This window comes from Zonotrichia albicollis, chromosome 11, assembly GCF_047830755.1.
Source record: "Zonotrichia albicollis isolate bZonAlb1 chromosome 11, bZonAlb1.hap1, whole genome shotgun sequence".
In the NCBI taxonomy this organism is placed as follows: Eukaryota; Metazoa; Chordata; class Aves; order Passeriformes; family Passerellidae; genus Zonotrichia; species Zonotrichia albicollis.
The window spans coordinates 12,010,535-12,027,761 of record NC_133829.1 but is presented as its reverse complement, the minus strand read 5'-3'; the positions used below and the strand labels follow the sequence as shown (position 1 = coordinate 12,027,761).

General features: G+C 43.5%; 1 protein-coding gene across 4 annotated transcripts in view; it reads left to right on the top strand.

The window, feature by feature from the left end:
- The window catches only part of MYO5A (myosin VA), a 96,895-nt gene that overhangs the window by 37,058 nt on the left and 42,610 nt on the right, over window positions 1-17,227 (top strand). For all 4 annotated transcript variants that reach the window (XM_074549357.1, XM_074549358.1, XM_074549360.1 and 1 more), the window contains exons 5-11: window positions 5,190-5,346; window positions 9,532-9,675; window positions 10,386-10,467; window positions 11,893-12,000; window positions 12,448-12,554; window positions 14,641-14,906; window positions 15,442-15,523. In XM_074549357.1, the coding sequence (XP_074405458.1) occupies window positions 5,190-5,346; window positions 9,532-9,675; window positions 10,386-10,467; window positions 11,893-12,000; window positions 12,448-12,554; window positions 14,641-14,906; window positions 15,442-15,523 (946 nt within the window). The remainder of the gene's footprint in view (window positions 1-5,189; window positions 5,347-9,531; window positions 9,676-10,385; window positions 10,468-11,892; window positions 12,001-12,447; window positions 12,555-14,640; window positions 14,907-15,441; window positions 15,524-17,227) is intronic.

The window sequence follows — 17,227 nt, the reverse complement described above, 5'->3', positions numbered from 1 at the left end:
GTATTTAACATTATTTGCTGTGGAGTCATGAGTCTGAAAGCCAAGATCAAGTGATGCATCTGATGCATCAGCCATGGGAAGTAAAAAAAGCACAAAAAAGTGTTGTGCTTTGATGATTCAAAAAAGCTTTGGGCTTCTTTAATCCTCTCTGAAATGCTTATTGATAGAGAGGTTTTTAACTTTTAGTTTTCCTGCTTCAGAGAGAGATTTTCTGTTGGTACAGAGGAAGAAGGTAAACAGAGATATCTGTAAGGATTTTTTTAGTCTGTATGTCTTGATTATCCTGATTTGTTTGGACAGTTTGCTGTGGAAGTGATGACTTTGAAACATTAAGCTATTTTGGGTTTTGTAGGAAGCAGCTTAAGTGGGTGCAATTTTGAATGAAAATTGTTTGAAAATTATTTGAAAAAATATTAGCGACTTTGGTGTTTCAATTCTTACACTGGTTTCTCTATTTTTTTGCTTCAATTTTTCCTTTGACCAACTAAAATTGTTACAAGCTGTCCTGGATAATGACAGCTGTCGATGATTGCTCAGTGTTGTTGCAGCATTCTGTACAAATTGGAGGTGCCCAGTGAGTGTTGCTCTTGCTTCCAATATATCTGATAGCTGTGCCCTCATGAGAGGAGCAGTTCCTCCACCCTGAGCTCTTCTGAAAGCATCTACTGCACATATTATACAGTACAAAATTCAAAGTAGCCAGTGCTGTTGAAAGCATTGCATTAAGATACATGCACATCCTCAACAATGGGATTTTTTCACCTCTTGAGAGCAAGGTGATGTTTTTAAAAGCACTTGCTGGTTTCTTGTGTGCTGTTATTTCATTCATAATCTGCAAAACCCTTTTCTGTATGGGAGAGATTTCAAGGCAGTTTGCAGCACTCTGATTCCTCAATGCTGAACCTTCTTTGAGCAGAAGCTGTCTCCAGTGTTAAATTTTGCAATGTTTATTCCAAGCACAAGAAGCCCCTGTTGCTATGCAGGCTGTAATCTCAAGCTTCCAGGAACTAGGTAAGACTGAATCTTCTCAGTTTTGGTGCTCTGACAGTGAATTTCCTCATAAACATACTGCCTGTCAACAAAATTTTGTAGATAAAGTGAAATTGTCTTTAAAAGTTACCAGCCTATGCAGAAATATGGTTCTGCGTTATTTTTTGTGATAGAGAATGCCTTAAATTGCCAGTTAGGTGTTGCATAGTGTGTCCTCATTCTTGTGTTTATCAAGAAATAGCTGTTACCCTCCCATGATTCCCAAAGTATAGGCCAGAGAGAATTTATACAGCAGAGGTCTGCACCAAATCCTCTGCTGCTGCAAGCAACCCCAGCCCATCATTTCACATTTCAGCTTGTCAAGTGTCTTGGTCTGTCGTCTTAAAATGGCACTTTTAATGTAGGTCTGTCATTCCTTTATTCTGCTGCTGTTCAGAGGAGCAAAAGCTGAATGTGATCCTGAGCATAGCATGGTGTTTCCATGAGTGGTGAATTGCTCCCAGTCAATTTTCAGTCTTATCTTTTCAAGATAATTTGGCTTAATATTGCATCACAGTGATGTAGTTCTGTGTGCTGGGATCTGATTGCTATCTGCCTTTGGGGAAAAGAGCACTCCTCAACCTCTCATCTCCCAGATTGCTTTTCCTCATTTCTGTTGGCAAAAGCATAATTAAAATGTTCGCTCCATTCAGAAGTAATCTTAATTTTAAAATCATCTATTTACTTGTTTTATGCAGAGAAAAACACTACAGGAAGATAAAATATTGCATAAAATGTGGCATCTGGCTGCAAAGAGGTGTCACATAAAGCTGTTGCCCTACTTACATGTTTCATTGGCTGAAAGTTACAATTATAGCTTTTTTTTCCTGACTGGCAAAATGTTAAGTACTCAAAATGTCAGGTCAAAGGTCAGGGTTTAATGATTTAACTAAAAATAACTCTAAAGGTGTAGTATATATCTGAGAAAGAACTTCAGTGGTGTCACTTTTGTTTTCTGGGCATTTTTTCCTTTGTTTTGGTCTTTTAAATTTTGTTTTGTTCTTAGCACACCCTGAATATGAAAATTTCATTTGACATAAACAGATGCTATTCTTTAGACCACTGCTTATACCAAATAATAAAAAAATAATTCTCACTGCATTTCATACATCATCCAAAGGGCTTTGATGCTAGTATACTTATTTTCCTTTTAAATGTGGTGGTTTCTTTTTTCTTTAAAGTTTTATCATGTTAAAGAGCTTTCTGAGCTGGCAGGACCAGAGCACCTCTCCAAGAGTGGATGGAGGTGCAGTGCCCAGGGATGTCCATGGGCCAAGGGGCTGTGGCAGGCAGAGCTCATCCCCTGTAGCTCTTTGGGTTGTGCTGCTCTGTCCTTTCCCCTTCCAGTGTGATCTGGGGTGTTTTGTTGTGTTTTCCTTTCTCTCTGGCAAGCAGCACAAAGAATAATACACTAGAGGATGGCCAGTGCAGTGTGTTAAAGCAGAACAATGGATTAATGTACTGGAGGAGACAAGAGCAGCCCTGAGTGTGCATGGAGGGCACTGCTGCAGACACTGAGGAGCCCTTTGTGTGCCCTGGTGCCTGCTGCAGCCACAGAGCCCTGCAGCAGGGACAGCAGCAATGTGTGCAGCAGCAGGGACAGCAGCAATGTGTGCAGCTCACACACACAGCCCTGCAGCAGGGACAGTAGCAATGTGTGCAGCTCACACACACACACAGTCCCTGCAGCAGGGACAGCAGCAATGTGTGCAGCTCACACACACACACAGTCCCTGCAGCAGGGACAGCAGCAATGTGTGCAGCTCACACACACACACAGTCCCTGCAGCAGGGACAGCAGCAATGTGTGCAGCTCACACACACACAGCCCTGCAGCAGGGACAGCAGCAATGTGTGCAGCTCACACACACACAGTCCCTGCAGCAGGGACAGCAGCAATGTGTGCAGCTCACACACACAGCCCTGCAGCAGGGACAGCACAATGTGTGCAGCTCACACACACACAGTCCCTGCAGCAGGGACAGCATCAGTGTGTGCAGCTCACACACAGTCCTGCAGCAGGGACTGTGACGGTGTTCACAGAGGTCCCAGGATGAGGGAAGAGACGAGAACCTGACTCCATGTTCAGAAGGCTGGTTTATTATTTTATTGTATATGTTACATTAAAAGTATACTAAAAGAATAGAAGAAAGGATTTCATCAGAAGGCTAGCTAAGAATAGAATAGCAAAGAATGATAACAAAGGTTTGTGGCTTGGCTCTCAGTCTGCGCCAGCTGACTGTGATTGGCCATTAATTACAAAGATCCAGCATGGGCCAATCACAGATGCACCTGTTGCACTCCACAGCAGCAGATAATCATTGTTTACATTTTGTTCCTGAGGCCTCTTAGCTTCTCAGGCAGAAGAATCCTAAAGAAAGGATTTTTCATAAAAGATGTCTGCAATAAGGGACAGCAGCAATGTTTGCAGATACACAGAGCAAAGCCTCTCTTCTCCAGGGCAGTGGTGCAATGTGGATGTGTGTATGGACTCAGACAGGAATGAAATAATGGATCCCTTATTCCTGGGCACACGAGTGTGTGCTAAGGAGAAGAGAACTCTTCATATCTTATGACTCAGGGGAAGGAAACTCTGTCTAATTAGCAACAGTATTGGTAAGGAGGAATTATTTCAAACTCATTTTTTCATTACTGTCTTTTTAAGTGGAACTCCTGAGAAGAGACTAAGGACTGCAAAACCAGTGTGTTTTCCATGCTCCCACACTTGTCCTTCAGGAATGTGACAGCGAGAATGAGACACCTTTATTTCCATGGCTTTTCTTGGCAAAAGAGCTTGTTATTTATTGACAGTTTTGTCAGAAGTCTGTTTTGTCATAAGTCTGAGTGAGTTTGCATTCCTTGGTTTTCTGAAAGCTTTTTGTACTTTGGGAACTAAAAAATCTCAACCATCAGAGGATCCATTTCATAGAGCTTCCTCAGAATTCAGATATTTAATGATATTTAATGCATCAAACAGCTGGTGATCTACAAATGAAAAGCTTGTGATGTTGTTGCCTATCTCCTGCGTTAAGCGGTCTCTGCAATCCGACCAGAAGTTTCATATTTTCAAATGGCATGGGGTTTTCTTTTTTCTATTTCAAAGAGCACAGGAGGAAAAAAGAGAGAATGGTGCCAATCCTATGAAGAAGTGGTTGGTTTTGACTCACTGCAGGAACTGTCTTGTTTGTTACCACTTGTCCCATTTAAAACTGCATTTTTGGGCATTTGTTTGGATTTCTCCTGCATCCTGCTGCTGTTCTCTTTGAGCAGGAGGATCCATAAAACTCCTGCAGCTTCCTGAGCCACAGGCTCTCTCCCACACACCTCTGACTGCCATGGGTGAACTCTGGGAGGGGAATGGGGAAGAAACAAGATGGTTTCTTCTTCATTTTCTATCTGGAAATTTTTATTGTTACTGCAAGCCATCCCAGGCACACAGAGCTGCCTGCATGCCCTGCTTGGTGGCCCCTGTGCTGTCTGAAATGTCATTCACAGCTCCTGGGCTGTACAGCCCGGGCTGTGCTCTCTGTGTTCCAGCCCCAGCTCTGTAAAGCTTTGGGGGGAAATTTTATTCCTCCTTTTGCTTCTTTTCACGTTAGTGAGTAAAATAGGATTCAACTTACCCAACTGACAGGAATACTTCAAAATAAATTTTTTTTAAACTTCATTTGCTTTGAAAATGTTAAAGCTTTATAAAGCACATATGGTCTTTATTTTAAAAGTTTCAGGCTCTATTAATGTTAGTGTTTTGTAGTATGTTGTTTATTCATATAGTTGGATTTACGCACAGAGTTCTCTGAATTGCGAGAAAATTATTTTAGGACCAAATGGAAATTATTCTTTTTTACAAGAAAAGAATTTCTTCCACAACAAAGGCACTGTCTTCACTCCAGAGCTGCTACCTCTGTCCTGAACAGCCATGCTTGATTTTTTTCAGATTCAGAACAATTCTGGGATAAGCTGGTGATGAGAGCAGAGGGATGGAAGGTTTCTGTGGCTGACCCTGCTGTTGATTCCTCCCCCTGCAAGATGGCACTCGTGGCCTTTGCTAATGACCACTGACAGTGTAGTGGAGCCTGTGCCACAGACTGTGGGTAGGAGTAGCTGCAGGGGCAGGTAGTGAGAGAGCAGCTGGGAATTAACGTGAGTTTGTGTTCCAGGGATGAGAGGAATCAGTCCATCATCGTCAGTGGGGAGTCTGGAGCTGGCAAGACTGTCTCTGCCAAGTATGCCATGAGGTACTTTGCCACGGTCAGCGGGTCTGCCAGCGAAGCCAACGTCGAGGAGAAGGTCTTGGCCTCCAACCCCATCATGGAGGTAAGAGAGCTGCTGCCCCAAACCCCCCCTCCAGCTGCTGCCAGTACTGGGACAAACATTCAATGGGGAGCAGTCCATACTTCCTAAAAATATTTTGTGTTTTACATTAAAATTTTGTGTTTAATCCATTTACAAGGAGTTGCTTTAGGTGTCATTTTTGAAAGACTGAGAGAAGGTGGGAGGTAATATTTTCAATATTGCTGACATATTTCACATAAAGTAATTTTAATGTGAATACTGCTTTGAGTCTCTTCAGCTTTGTAACTGGTAGTTCCCAGACTGCTGGCCAAATGCAGTTGGACAAGACTTGTTTTGTGTGTATCCAAAGAGGATAAAGCTGTTGTTCTTACCCACCAGATATGTACATCACACAGTGGATTGTACTCTGAAAGGAAGTAAAGCAAATGTTGAATTTCAGGAAATAAAATTAGAAAAGAGAGACTGAGGAAACAAAATTGCATGGGATGCACACCGTTTCTTTCAGAGGAAAAAAACACATTGGAAGACATAATTTTGCTATAATTAGTTCAGACTCATGTTTCAGTTCTGCAAATTGTTGTAACCACCTGTAGTTAAAGTCCCAAGGCTTTGGAGGGCAGCTGCTGGCAATGGACTTTGAGAGGACATCTACAATTCCTCCTGCTTCAGGTCTCTGTTCTCTGGGAGGCTCAGGAGACACTAATTCTGATGTCACAGCCAAGCAGAAAAGATTTCTTAGACTTATCTGAATTGTTTCTCATGTCTTTGCCTACATATGTAGCTTCAAGTTGTGGCTGAAGTTAAGGAACTATGTTAAGAAATTATTCATCAGAGGGAAATTTTTGGGGGAATTTCTGGAGGGAAGTAGCTCTGTCCATAGGCACACACATGGTCATGCTTCGGTAGATGTTGGGCATCTCTGCAGTGTGAAAGATCATGAGTAAATAGAGTGCATGCAGTGAAATGTGAAATGCAAAATGCTGCCATTGTTTTTCTCCTCAGGTATTTTTAAAAATGACCTGTGTTTTATTCCTCCTTTCCTCCTGGCATGAGGAGTTCATGATACTCAAACTATAGCTGCCCCATCACATTGTGTGTGTCTGTCACAAGGTAATGGTGCCTGGTTTGTGGTGCTGTGTGCTGTGTGGAAATTCCTTCTGTGGGGTAAAACAAGCTGTGCTGTGCTGGGCAGGGACTCACCCAAATGTCCAGCCGTGGGAGGAAGCCAAGGAGCTGCAGCTGCCCTGGGGAGCAGTGGCAGTGGGGCAGGGTGAGCTGGAGCTGCCCCCAGGGAACACCTTGCAATGTGTGCAGGAGGGGCCATGTCCCAGCCAGGGCTCCCTTGCAGTGCTGCAGGGATTGCAGGAGGTGCCATGTCCCACCCAGGGCACACCTTGCAGGGATTGCAGGAGGGGCCATGTCCCAGCCAGGGCACACCTTGCAGGGATTGCAGGAGGGGCCACGTCCCAGCCAGGGCACACCTTGCAGGGATTGCAGGAGGGGCCACGTCCCAGCCAGGGCACACCTTGCAGGGATTGCAGGAGGGGCCATGTCCCACCCAGGGCTCCCTTGCAGGGATTGCAGGAGGGGCCACATCCCACCCAGGGCTCCCTTGCAGTGCTGCAGGGATTGCAGGAGATGCCACATCCCAGCCAGGGATCCCTGGTAGAGCTGCAGGGATTGCAGGAGGGGCCATGTCCCACCCAGGGCCGTGCTGACCCCCGTGTGTGGCTGATAGGGGAAGGTGCTGAGCCCCTCCTGCCCTGCCCTGGCCAGCACAGCAGTGGCACTGGGTGTGCTCACATCAGCCTGCAGTGACAGCCCTGTGGAACACAAGCTCTGCAGGCTTCCCTGCGCCCCTTCTTCTGTTTGGTGTCAAAGGCCAAAGCAAACGTCCTGCTCTCTCAGCCCTTGGGGCCCGCTCCCAGTCAGTGGCCATCAGCTCATCTCTAATTATCTGAATTAATTTCCAAAAGCAAGGAGGTTTAAACTGTGGACTAAAAGAGCTTCCAATCTATACCTTTTTTCATTCACTAAAAATCAGTGGGGATGCTTTATTTTTATTTTCTAGGGATAACAATTTTGTGAATATGGGTATATCTAAATATATATTTCAGTTGTTTTAAAGATTATTACAATTAGACAAAAGTTATCTTTTTAACTTCCAACACTTGAACTTTAAATTGCCTTTAGAGTGAGTGTTGTAAAATTTGCTGTTAAGACAAATTCTTATGATAGCATAATTAATGTTTTGAATTCTTCAGTTGATTAATCAGTAGAAACACAAATTAACCCATATATTTGAGGAAGAAAATGAGTGCTTCATTTTAGAAACTGGAAACTCCTCATTTGCTGAGCTGGCTGTAAAATCTTAGGAGCAGAAGATCATTTAATTTTTGAATTTCTATTTGGACAACTCAACATCAGTATTTTATGAGCTACCATCACATTAACTTAGCCTACTAAATACTCAGTAATATCAAGAGTTTACTGTACATTTCTAGCAACTATTTAAGTGACTACTTTTGTAGTTAATAACTATATACAGTTTTCCTATTGCAAATGTGGAAATCAGTGAGTCTTAAAACATCCTTATATGTCATTTCCTGCCCGTCATTCTTTGTTACCCTCTATAGCTATGCAAATAGTATAGCTTTGTATATATTCAGGCAAACAATCTGATAATCCCAGACTTTGTTTTTATCAGTAATACCTTTCAAAGGAATAATTGGTTTCAGAAATATTACAGTATTATATTGCTACCAACAAAAACAAAGTATATCACAGTAGCAATCATTTTCTTCTTTCAAAAAAATGCAGGAGTGCGGTTAGAGTACATTCAGTTTGAATGAGTTTGGTGTTTCTTAGTAGTGCAGAGATGGAATTTGTTCCTAGATCCTTTTTCCATGTGATGCCCACTCTGGCACCTGCCCTGCTGGCTGTCTGTGGTGCTGCTGCTCCCGTGGGGTTTCTGGCACCCAGTCCCCCTGGCCAGGCTGTACCAGCTGGCACTGACCCATCCACTGCCTCCTGCCTGCAGATCCGGGATTCTCAGCAGTGCTGCTCGCTCTCATTTGTTTGTCTGAGGTTTATTTCAGTACAGAGATCCAGGGGATGGCTGTGTGGACTGGGGAATTTGGACACAGATACAGTGATGCACTTGGGGCTTAGTGACATACGCAGTGCCCTGTGATGAGGGGCAGTGTGCTGCATCTGTTTATTCCAAATGCCATTCCTGTTGATACAGAGATACCTTTAGGACTTTTTTAGAAGGTGAATTTCTGTATAATGTCTAAAACATGGTCTGATTGAGAAGAGAAGATGCTTTTGTTTGGAGTGCAGTGTGTTATGATTTGCATGCCTTCAACTCTGATGTGTCCAGCTGGTACCTGCTGTGGGGTGAACCCCAGCGCTGAGGAGGTAAGGCAGAATTGCACCATGGAGGATCCACAGTCATTATTTGCCCTGGGCACCCCAGGACATGTAATATGCACAAGCAATTGTTTGTTGTGTGTGGAGCTGTGTTGAATTAACCTGAGAAAGTTCAGATGAGGCAGGGCAGCATCCAGGGCTGTCTCTGGGGCGGTAACCAAGCTGCTGTGGAAAGGGTTCGGTTTCACATGACATGAGTCTGTGCACATTAATATTTTGTTTGGGCACACAGTCAATATTTTTAAATGTTATGTTTGCAGAAATAATTTGGAAACATGGTGATTAGAGAGTATTAGTAATGATAAACTGTTAGCCAGGCAGAACAGAGTGGTCTGTGGGTTTGTAACAGGTAGAGTTTCAAAAGCTGCAAGTACTGTAGATGTATATGTACACCTACCCATGTAAATATATCCAGTTGAAATAATTCTTACAATTTTACTGTCTTTGAAAGAAGTCTTTATGTATGTGAGCTTTCTATTAGACTCTTTATTTCCTTTTGAAAGACTTCAAAGAACAAGAAAGGATTTTTAGCTGTAGAATTAGATTATGCGGAAGTGAATTGCTAGGAATATCAGCTCCCAATCTTATATTAATGAAATAACTATTTTGATGTAACTTGCTGACCAGGCAGAGACCATTCTTCATTAGATTTTTGACCATTTTTAAACCAGGACAGGATTAATGTTGTTAAGTGTTTATGAGCCATGTAGGTGATTAAATAGATGTGATAATTTCTACAAGTTGTTTAACCTTTACCATATTCCCTTTTCCCAGTCTATTGGAAATGCCAAAACTACCAGGAATGACAACAGCAGTCGCTTTGGTAAATACATTGAGATTGGCTTTGATAAGAGGTATCGAATCATTGGTGCTAACATGAGAACTTACCTCTTGGAAAAGTCCAGAGTGGTGTTTCAGGTAAGTCTGATGTCATCTCTTCATTTTGTTATGAGCTCAGTAAAAATGGACTTGTCCTTGACTGGCTGCCTAAAGATATAACAATAATAATTATGGTTTGTATCATGTGGGGATGTTACTTGAAGAGCTGTTCTATATTTTAGAAGTAAGAGACAGTTATAGCACATGGTTTAGCTGGAAGAGAGTATTTTTCATTTCTTTTTGGTTTGGAGGTATGGAATTTGGAGTGCTTAAGTTCAGAATTATGGTGTTGGTCATGAGTCATCACCTTCTGAGCTGTGTTTGTCCTTCATTTTATAATTCAGACTTTGTCTTGGCAAGGAAGATACTTCCTTTACCAGATGACTATAAATGCTGAGGCAAATAGTGTTAGCTATTTTTGGAAAATGAAAAACTTCTGAGTATGATCATTTATTTCACTCACCTATAGAATCCTGATCTGTAAATAATAGTAATCTACAGTTCTGGAAAGTGAAATCATACTTTTTTTTTTAAATGAAAATGTCTGCATGCTTCTTGCTATTGAAAATGGATTAAATTAACCAAGAAGGAAGTGGTAGATGCTGATTTATCTTCCTTTTTTCCAGGTGGCTTCTGTGCTCTTAATGTATTGCTAGAGAAAGCATTTTACATAGTAATTCGACTCTGCTCATGGTTGTTTCTGCCACTTGTTAAGTGGTGAAAAATAACAAATTCCTTTCTTTTTAAAGGCAGAAGAGGAGAGAAATTACCACATCTTTTACCAGCTTTGTGCCTCTGCAGCATTGCCTGAGTTTAAAACTCTACGCTTAGGTATGACATTCACATTGCTGTGTTGTGTGCTTGTGGGGACAGCGGCATCTCTGGGCTTTCTGAGCCAAAGATCCAAAAGAAGAATTGCTGGCTCTTAAATTCTAAACTTTTAAACCTTTAAATACTAAAATGTATTGAGAATATCTAAAATTATAGACCTTGGACTTTGTGGTTTTCTGATAGAACAAAAGTAACAGATTTGTTTGTTCAGCAGACTCTAATACACTGCAGTTGCAATCAATAGGACTTACTGTGTCCTGGAGGGTGAAATTCTTTTCTCTTAGTTCTTTAAAACCTTTTTTCCGTTGTTCCAGCCACTAGAGAATTTTACTGTTTCTGATATTAGTGTCTGAAAAGCTTATTTTTCATCTGCCTACTTTTACTTGGGCTGTAGCAACAATTACATTAGTCTCTGCTAACCTGGTGATCAAAAAGCAGATGAGGGAATTTTTTGTTTTTTCAAATTAAAATGTTGATAGAAGAAAGGTTTCTCATTTGACAGGAGTTGGTGCTTTGTAAAAGAAAAGTGTAATGATGACCTTAGATAGACAATCATGTCCCCATTTAAAACATTCGGTATAAATTGCAGTGCTTCAGTATATTTTTAAAAGTCAATTTCATAGTAGGAAAGCGGCACAGCCTGTGCTGGTTTCTCAAATACTGTTCTGGTTTTAGAGTGTTTCTCTGCTCTTCTGCACCACCCTGGCACATTTAGGATTCACATCTGCTAACACAGGAAAGAAAGGAACTGATGTCATTATAACTGAAGAAGCCATTTAGCAGACTTCTCTTTCAGCATTCTTGGAACCTTGGCTGATCAGAAGAAAAGGAGTCTGTTAGTGCAGCTGGGAGCATGAAACCATAGGAATTTACCCAGGAGAGATGCTGGTCTCCCAGTGCAGCCCAGTGCTGTCCCCAGAGCAGTGTGAAACTCCCTCTGCTCCAACCTCCACTTCTCAGCCTGAATGGACACTCCTAAGGCTGAGCCAGGCCATAAATTAGAAAAGAGAAAGAAGATGGGCAAAATATAATATCCTGAGGTAGTAATAGCACGGTAATATCTGTCACATAACTCCAAAGTGCTGCTGCTCTCAGCTCTGGGGCTGCTGTGTAAGTGGTTGGCTCAGGCATGGAGAGGAACTGCTTCCCAAGTGATTATTCCACAACTGTACAAGTCTGAACCAAGGTTAGGTAGAGAATATGCTTGAGGACCTACTGTGGGAACCAGGTAGCTTAAAGAATACTGACTTGCACAGTTAGATCTTGAAAAAAATGCTCTTTAGAATAAGTGGGCCAGAAGGTGAAAATGTACGTATGTCAGATCATGGATTCTGCCAAGAGCAACTTAACCATGACACAGCTTTAAGATGTGCTGTGAATTTCTGCATCCATTTGTGTAAAATACGTATTTTTTTATTATTACAGGGAATGCAAATTATTTTCACTATACAAAACAAGGTGGAAGCCCTGTGATTGATGGTGTTGATGATGCTAAGGAGATGGTGAACACCAGGCAGGCCTGCACTTTGCTAGGTAATTGGTAAATCACAGTCATAGCCTAAATCTGTTGCACTAGCAAGTGTTTTCTATATTATTTGTGTATTATTTTCATACTCTGTTGTGTTTAGAACGAGGAGAGTTGGATAAACTTTGGGGCTGAGATACTTCTATTGCAGGGAGAAGATATTTAAAGAAGATATTGTAGTATAAGGACATTATGTGAACATAAATGGTGGATTCCCTTGGTGTAACAAATACAGTGCTGGAGGTCACTGACAAAGCACTTTGAAACACCAAATTAAATGATTCATTTTAATGGAGTTTTGTTTCATCTGGTTGTAAAACATTTTTGATAGAAGTGGAGCCAATTAGCACTGTCAAATGTCAAAGTCATACACAGCAGTCACTGTTCTCTCCTTAACAAATTTTTAATCAACTGCAGCTCTCTCCATTCAAACAATTTTATTCATCATTTTCCAGGAATTAGTGACTCGTACCAGATGGGAATTTTTCGAATCCTTGCTGGCATCCTTCACCTGGGCAACGTGGAGTTTGCATCTCGGGATTCTGACAGCTGCACTGTTCCTGTGAGTGGCAGATCAGCTGAAGGGCACGGTGTGCACCCTGACAGCTCTGCCTTCTGCTTGTTTGCAGGGACCTCTTCTGAAAAAGAGTGACATGGAAATGGTTTTATTTCTAATTTGCTAACATTTTCACCGTTTTTTGCAGATAGATTCAACTCTCCTCAGTTCAGAGGCTTTAGACAGTACTCTCTGTATTATAACATTGGTATACAATTATAGCTGTAATTGATCTGCCCTAGAAAATCTGGTAGACAGGCTAGCTTTGAAGTCCTGAGCAGATCTCTAGATCTTTATATTCCTGCATGAATATCTTCCCTGCACACAGTAAATGCTTTGCCAGATGGGATTTTTTTTGTATGAAGTGCCAGAATGCCCTAAATAATTGCAAAACAATTGCCTCTGGGGTGCTTAGACATGAGCATAGGATATACGGATATGATTTGTGTGACTCATCTAAGTGTCATGGTTTTATCAGTTCTTTTTTGCCTTAGAGATCAACAACAAGGACTGAATAGTCTGATCTGAAAAACCCTCCTCATTGGTGAGGGCCCAGGCTTCTTACCCATATTCTGGAGATGAGAAACAAAACAGTTCTGGCTGGTCTCTTGTTTGGAATCGTGGGATCTCACTGCTGCTTTGAAACCACAGCAGCAGTCAGGCTCCTTGGTGCCTTATAAAGGTTTTCACTACACAGAAAGCTCATTTAATGATCACAGGTAGAAAGCTGATGAGCCCCAGGACACGAGGAGCTTGCCTGTGTTGTGATGGTATCTCCAGTGCAGGAATCCCACTAACTGAGCTGGTGAAAAGCTGCAGATCCCTGTCCTGGCAGCACCTGGCAGGCAGTGGTGGATGTGTGCTCAGGGACACCATTACCTGTTCTCTGTCACTGCCATGTCACCCCAGAGCTCTGGCCATGCACACTGCTCTGCTGGGATGGAGCAGTGTGCTGCAGAGTGCTCAGCAAAGGGCTCCCCGTGCTGCTGTGGCAATAAATCAGTCTGTTTAATGTCAGCTTGAGCAACCCTAATGTGACACTCTTTTGTGCAGTGTTCATAAGTATTATTACTTTATTATTGTCTTTCAAGCCAGTAAAACATGCTCAGTTAATTGGGTTTTGGAGGTGTAGCTGCATGGGCCCTGCATGCTGTAAGAAGTAGAAGAGGCCCCAGAGAAGTCACAAGGATGTGGAAATATTTAAAGCTGATGTACCCTGAAGCTGTAGGACATGTGGTGGTAGTCCTCTGCCATCTGTCCTTGTCAAGACAGTGCTTGTCAGTGCTGCTGAGCCACCAGGTGCCACGGGAGTGTGGTGAGCAAGTGCTGTAGGGGAGCTCCTGGGGAGGAAAGACCTGTCTGTCCTCCTTGATGTCTAGCGATCAGTTTGCATGTTAGTCACTGAGTGTGCTATCTATGGAGTGGTAAATGCGCTGCAGTGGTCATTGTGCAGAAACCTTACATACCCATCTCAACATGCCAGCCTCACTGGTTGATCTTACCCAGTTAAACAAAGCTCAGGTTTTTTTTCTCTTGTACAGTTCAATTTGAGAGCTAGAGAACATCATTAGTGTGCTGCAATCTCTTAGTGTTTGTCTCCAGCATTCACTGAGAAAATACTTTGTTAAGTACCGAGACCAGAGCACTGAAGCCCTTCCACACTTGTATTTCAGGCTGTGTTGCTCCTTGCCCATCCCTCCCTGGCACAGCTGTGTGTGAGCAGCCTAGAGCCCCTCTCAGGAGCTCTGGCCATTTGGCCTGACACAACTGTAAGAATTCCAAATACAAGTCCAGCAGAGAAGCCAGATGATTCATTTTTGTGAAGGTTGCAGATTCCCTGTGTGTGAAGCCTTTTGGTGAGCACAAGTATAGTACAATAAATGCCTTTGAGGAAGATTATTCACTGATTCACTTCAGCAATGTGAATGTGCTAAGTGAGCAGGGAGCTTGCTACATTTTGAAGGAGGAAGAGCTGAGGAAGCTGCTGTTGCTGCTGATTGTGGGGTCACTGCAGGCAGGCGCTTCTGTTGGCATGATTGTATATTTGCTGTGGGTAATATATCTCAATATCTAACGAGTCTGTTTTTATTAGCCCAAGCATGAGCCCCTCACCATCTTCTGTGACCTCATGGGTGTGGAGTATGAGGAGATGGCCCACTGGCTTTGCCATAGGAAGCTCGCCACTGCCACTGAAACTTACATCAAGCCAATTTCCAAACTTCACGCCATCAATGCCAGAGATGCACTTGCCAAACATATCTACGCTAACCTCTTCAACTGGATTGTAGATCATGTGAACAAAGCCCTTCATGCCGCTGTAAAACAGCATTCTTTCATCGGGGTGTTGGACATCTATGGGTGAGTTTTTGTCAGAGATATGACACTCTTACATAATTATCTGACTGCAAAGCATTCTTGTCTTTATCACCTAGCACTGCATGGATTACACAAAAACCCCCAAACCTTAGCAGCTGCTTATTCCAGCTGAAGGAAGTAGGTGTTTCGTTTTGACACACTAAGATCTTTGTCATGACTTCAACATTTATAGTGGGATTTCAGATTTTTTGCTGTTAGTAGTTTATTTCTCCATTGCATTTTGGAAAGTTACAAAGCAATTTTCATGTCAGGTTCCTGCAAGGTGGCACTTACGAAGATAACTAATGTGCTCTCCGGGAACATCAGAGTTCCTCATCCCTGCCTAGAGAGGGAGCATCACTACAGTGCCTATGTAGTGCAATTTGCTATTTCCCTGTGTCTTTTCTTGCTTGACCCATGTTATTTGTGCCTGAAATAATTCAATGAATTTAACTGGAGGGAGGGAATTTAAAATTTTGGGGTAATTTTCTTTTTTCCTTTTAGTACACTAGTAATTTTGAGTGTATTCATATTTCAGATTTGAAACATTTGAAATCAACAGCTTTGAACAGTTCTGTATCAACTATGCCAACGAAAAACTGCAGCAGCAGTTCAATATGGTAAGTAGGAAGTGACTGGCATTTCCTCTTCCCTTTCCCCTCATCCAAGCCCACTCTGCTAATTGGCTCCCCAGTGGTTAGGATGAATTCCTTCAGTCTATTAAGCAGCTGTCCTGGCCGTGGGCTTTGAGGGATGGGGGAAGATCGACTATCTCCTCGAAATAGATTTCATGACTAACTGCTGCTCTGGGACTGTTTGAAATTCCGATCACAGTAACAATTATAAGGCAGAAGCAGTGCTTGGCAATTAAGACCCTGCGATTGCCTGTCAGAGAGAGGCTGTGAGGGTGAGGTTGGAGTGCGAGGTGTGTCCATAACCCAGAGCCCCTGGAGGGGCAGAGCAGAGCACAGCTCCGCTGCTGCCGGGCTTTGCCACCCGCGCTCCCTCCCCGCGGTTCCTTTTTGGGCTTTTGGCTGCTGCTGGAGGTGATGAATGACGTGAGGCAGGAGGCGGCTCTTCCCCCTCCTCCAGAGAGATCACGATTCTCCCCTCAGCCTCAGTGACGTTTGCAGTTACATCTCTTACCTGCATCATGATCAGGCGAGTTATTTCTGCCAGGCCTGTTGCTAGGCTCTGCCGCAGCGCCGGGGTAGCTCTGAACTCTGGTTGTGATCCTGCCTGTGTGGCAGTGTGTGCTCCCAGGGCCAGATCCCCTGTGCCATGGTTCATGCCAGCGTGTCAGGGAGTGCTGGAGCAGAGCACCTTTCCAGCCCTGGCATGCCCTTTCCATGTGGGTAGTGCCATGGCTGGCTTCAGCTCCGTGAGTGGGATGATGTAACTGCTAGGCACAGGGCGTCTTGGAGTTTTCTCAGCTTACAGCAAAATCTAGTTGCTGTAAGGGTTCTAATGGTTCTGTTCTTCAGTGAAGATCGCTGTGCCCCGTCCCCTTCCCCTCTCGTGCCATTGCTGTAAGCACCTGCCTCACGAAGGAGGGGGTGACAGGGCTGTTGTGTTGGGGCTTGCCAAGCTCCCAAACCTGGTGCTGCTGAACATGGACCTGTGGGGCAGCCATGCAGACACACGGGGGGAGGTTGCTTTGAATTAAAACCTTGTGGCTGCCTGGAGCAGCCTGAGCCTGGCTGAGGAGAGGCTGTTTGGGAACTGCCCGACCACCCTGCCCTGCCTGGTGCCCACCCACAGGGAAAATCAGGTCTGATGGCATTTCTCACCACCTAATTGCTGGTTCCTTCACAGTGAAAAAACGGGTTTCTGTTTTCTTGCACATCTGGGGTTGGATCTTGGCACTAGAGTGCTGCCAGGGCTTTGCTGCCAGGTGCAAGGTGGGAATGGCTCCCACGGGCGCGGTTCAGGAGCACAGTGCTGGGGAGGATGGCGTTAAGCTAATGAAATAAAGGCATAAACAGCTTTGTCAGGGTAGCTTTCTGCTGCCTTGCAGACAGACTGGGGAGCTGTGAGGGGTTTGTGGGCTGTGCACTGAGCTCAGGGCAGCTGGGGCTGGCACCCCAGTTCAGTGTTGTGGCACCCCCAGACCCTGCCCGTGCTGCTTTGGGCACTCCCAGCACACATTCACCTGCCACAGCAGCACTCAGTGTGCAGAAAAATGTAGGTGGGGGATGAAACATCATCAAATATAAAATAAAATAACTGGAGTCAGCAGTCTTTTTTGGTTTTTCAAAGTGCTTGTTCTATTAAGACCACAGTTTGCCTGTTTAATATATCATTCTGTTTTTTCCTGAAGTTTT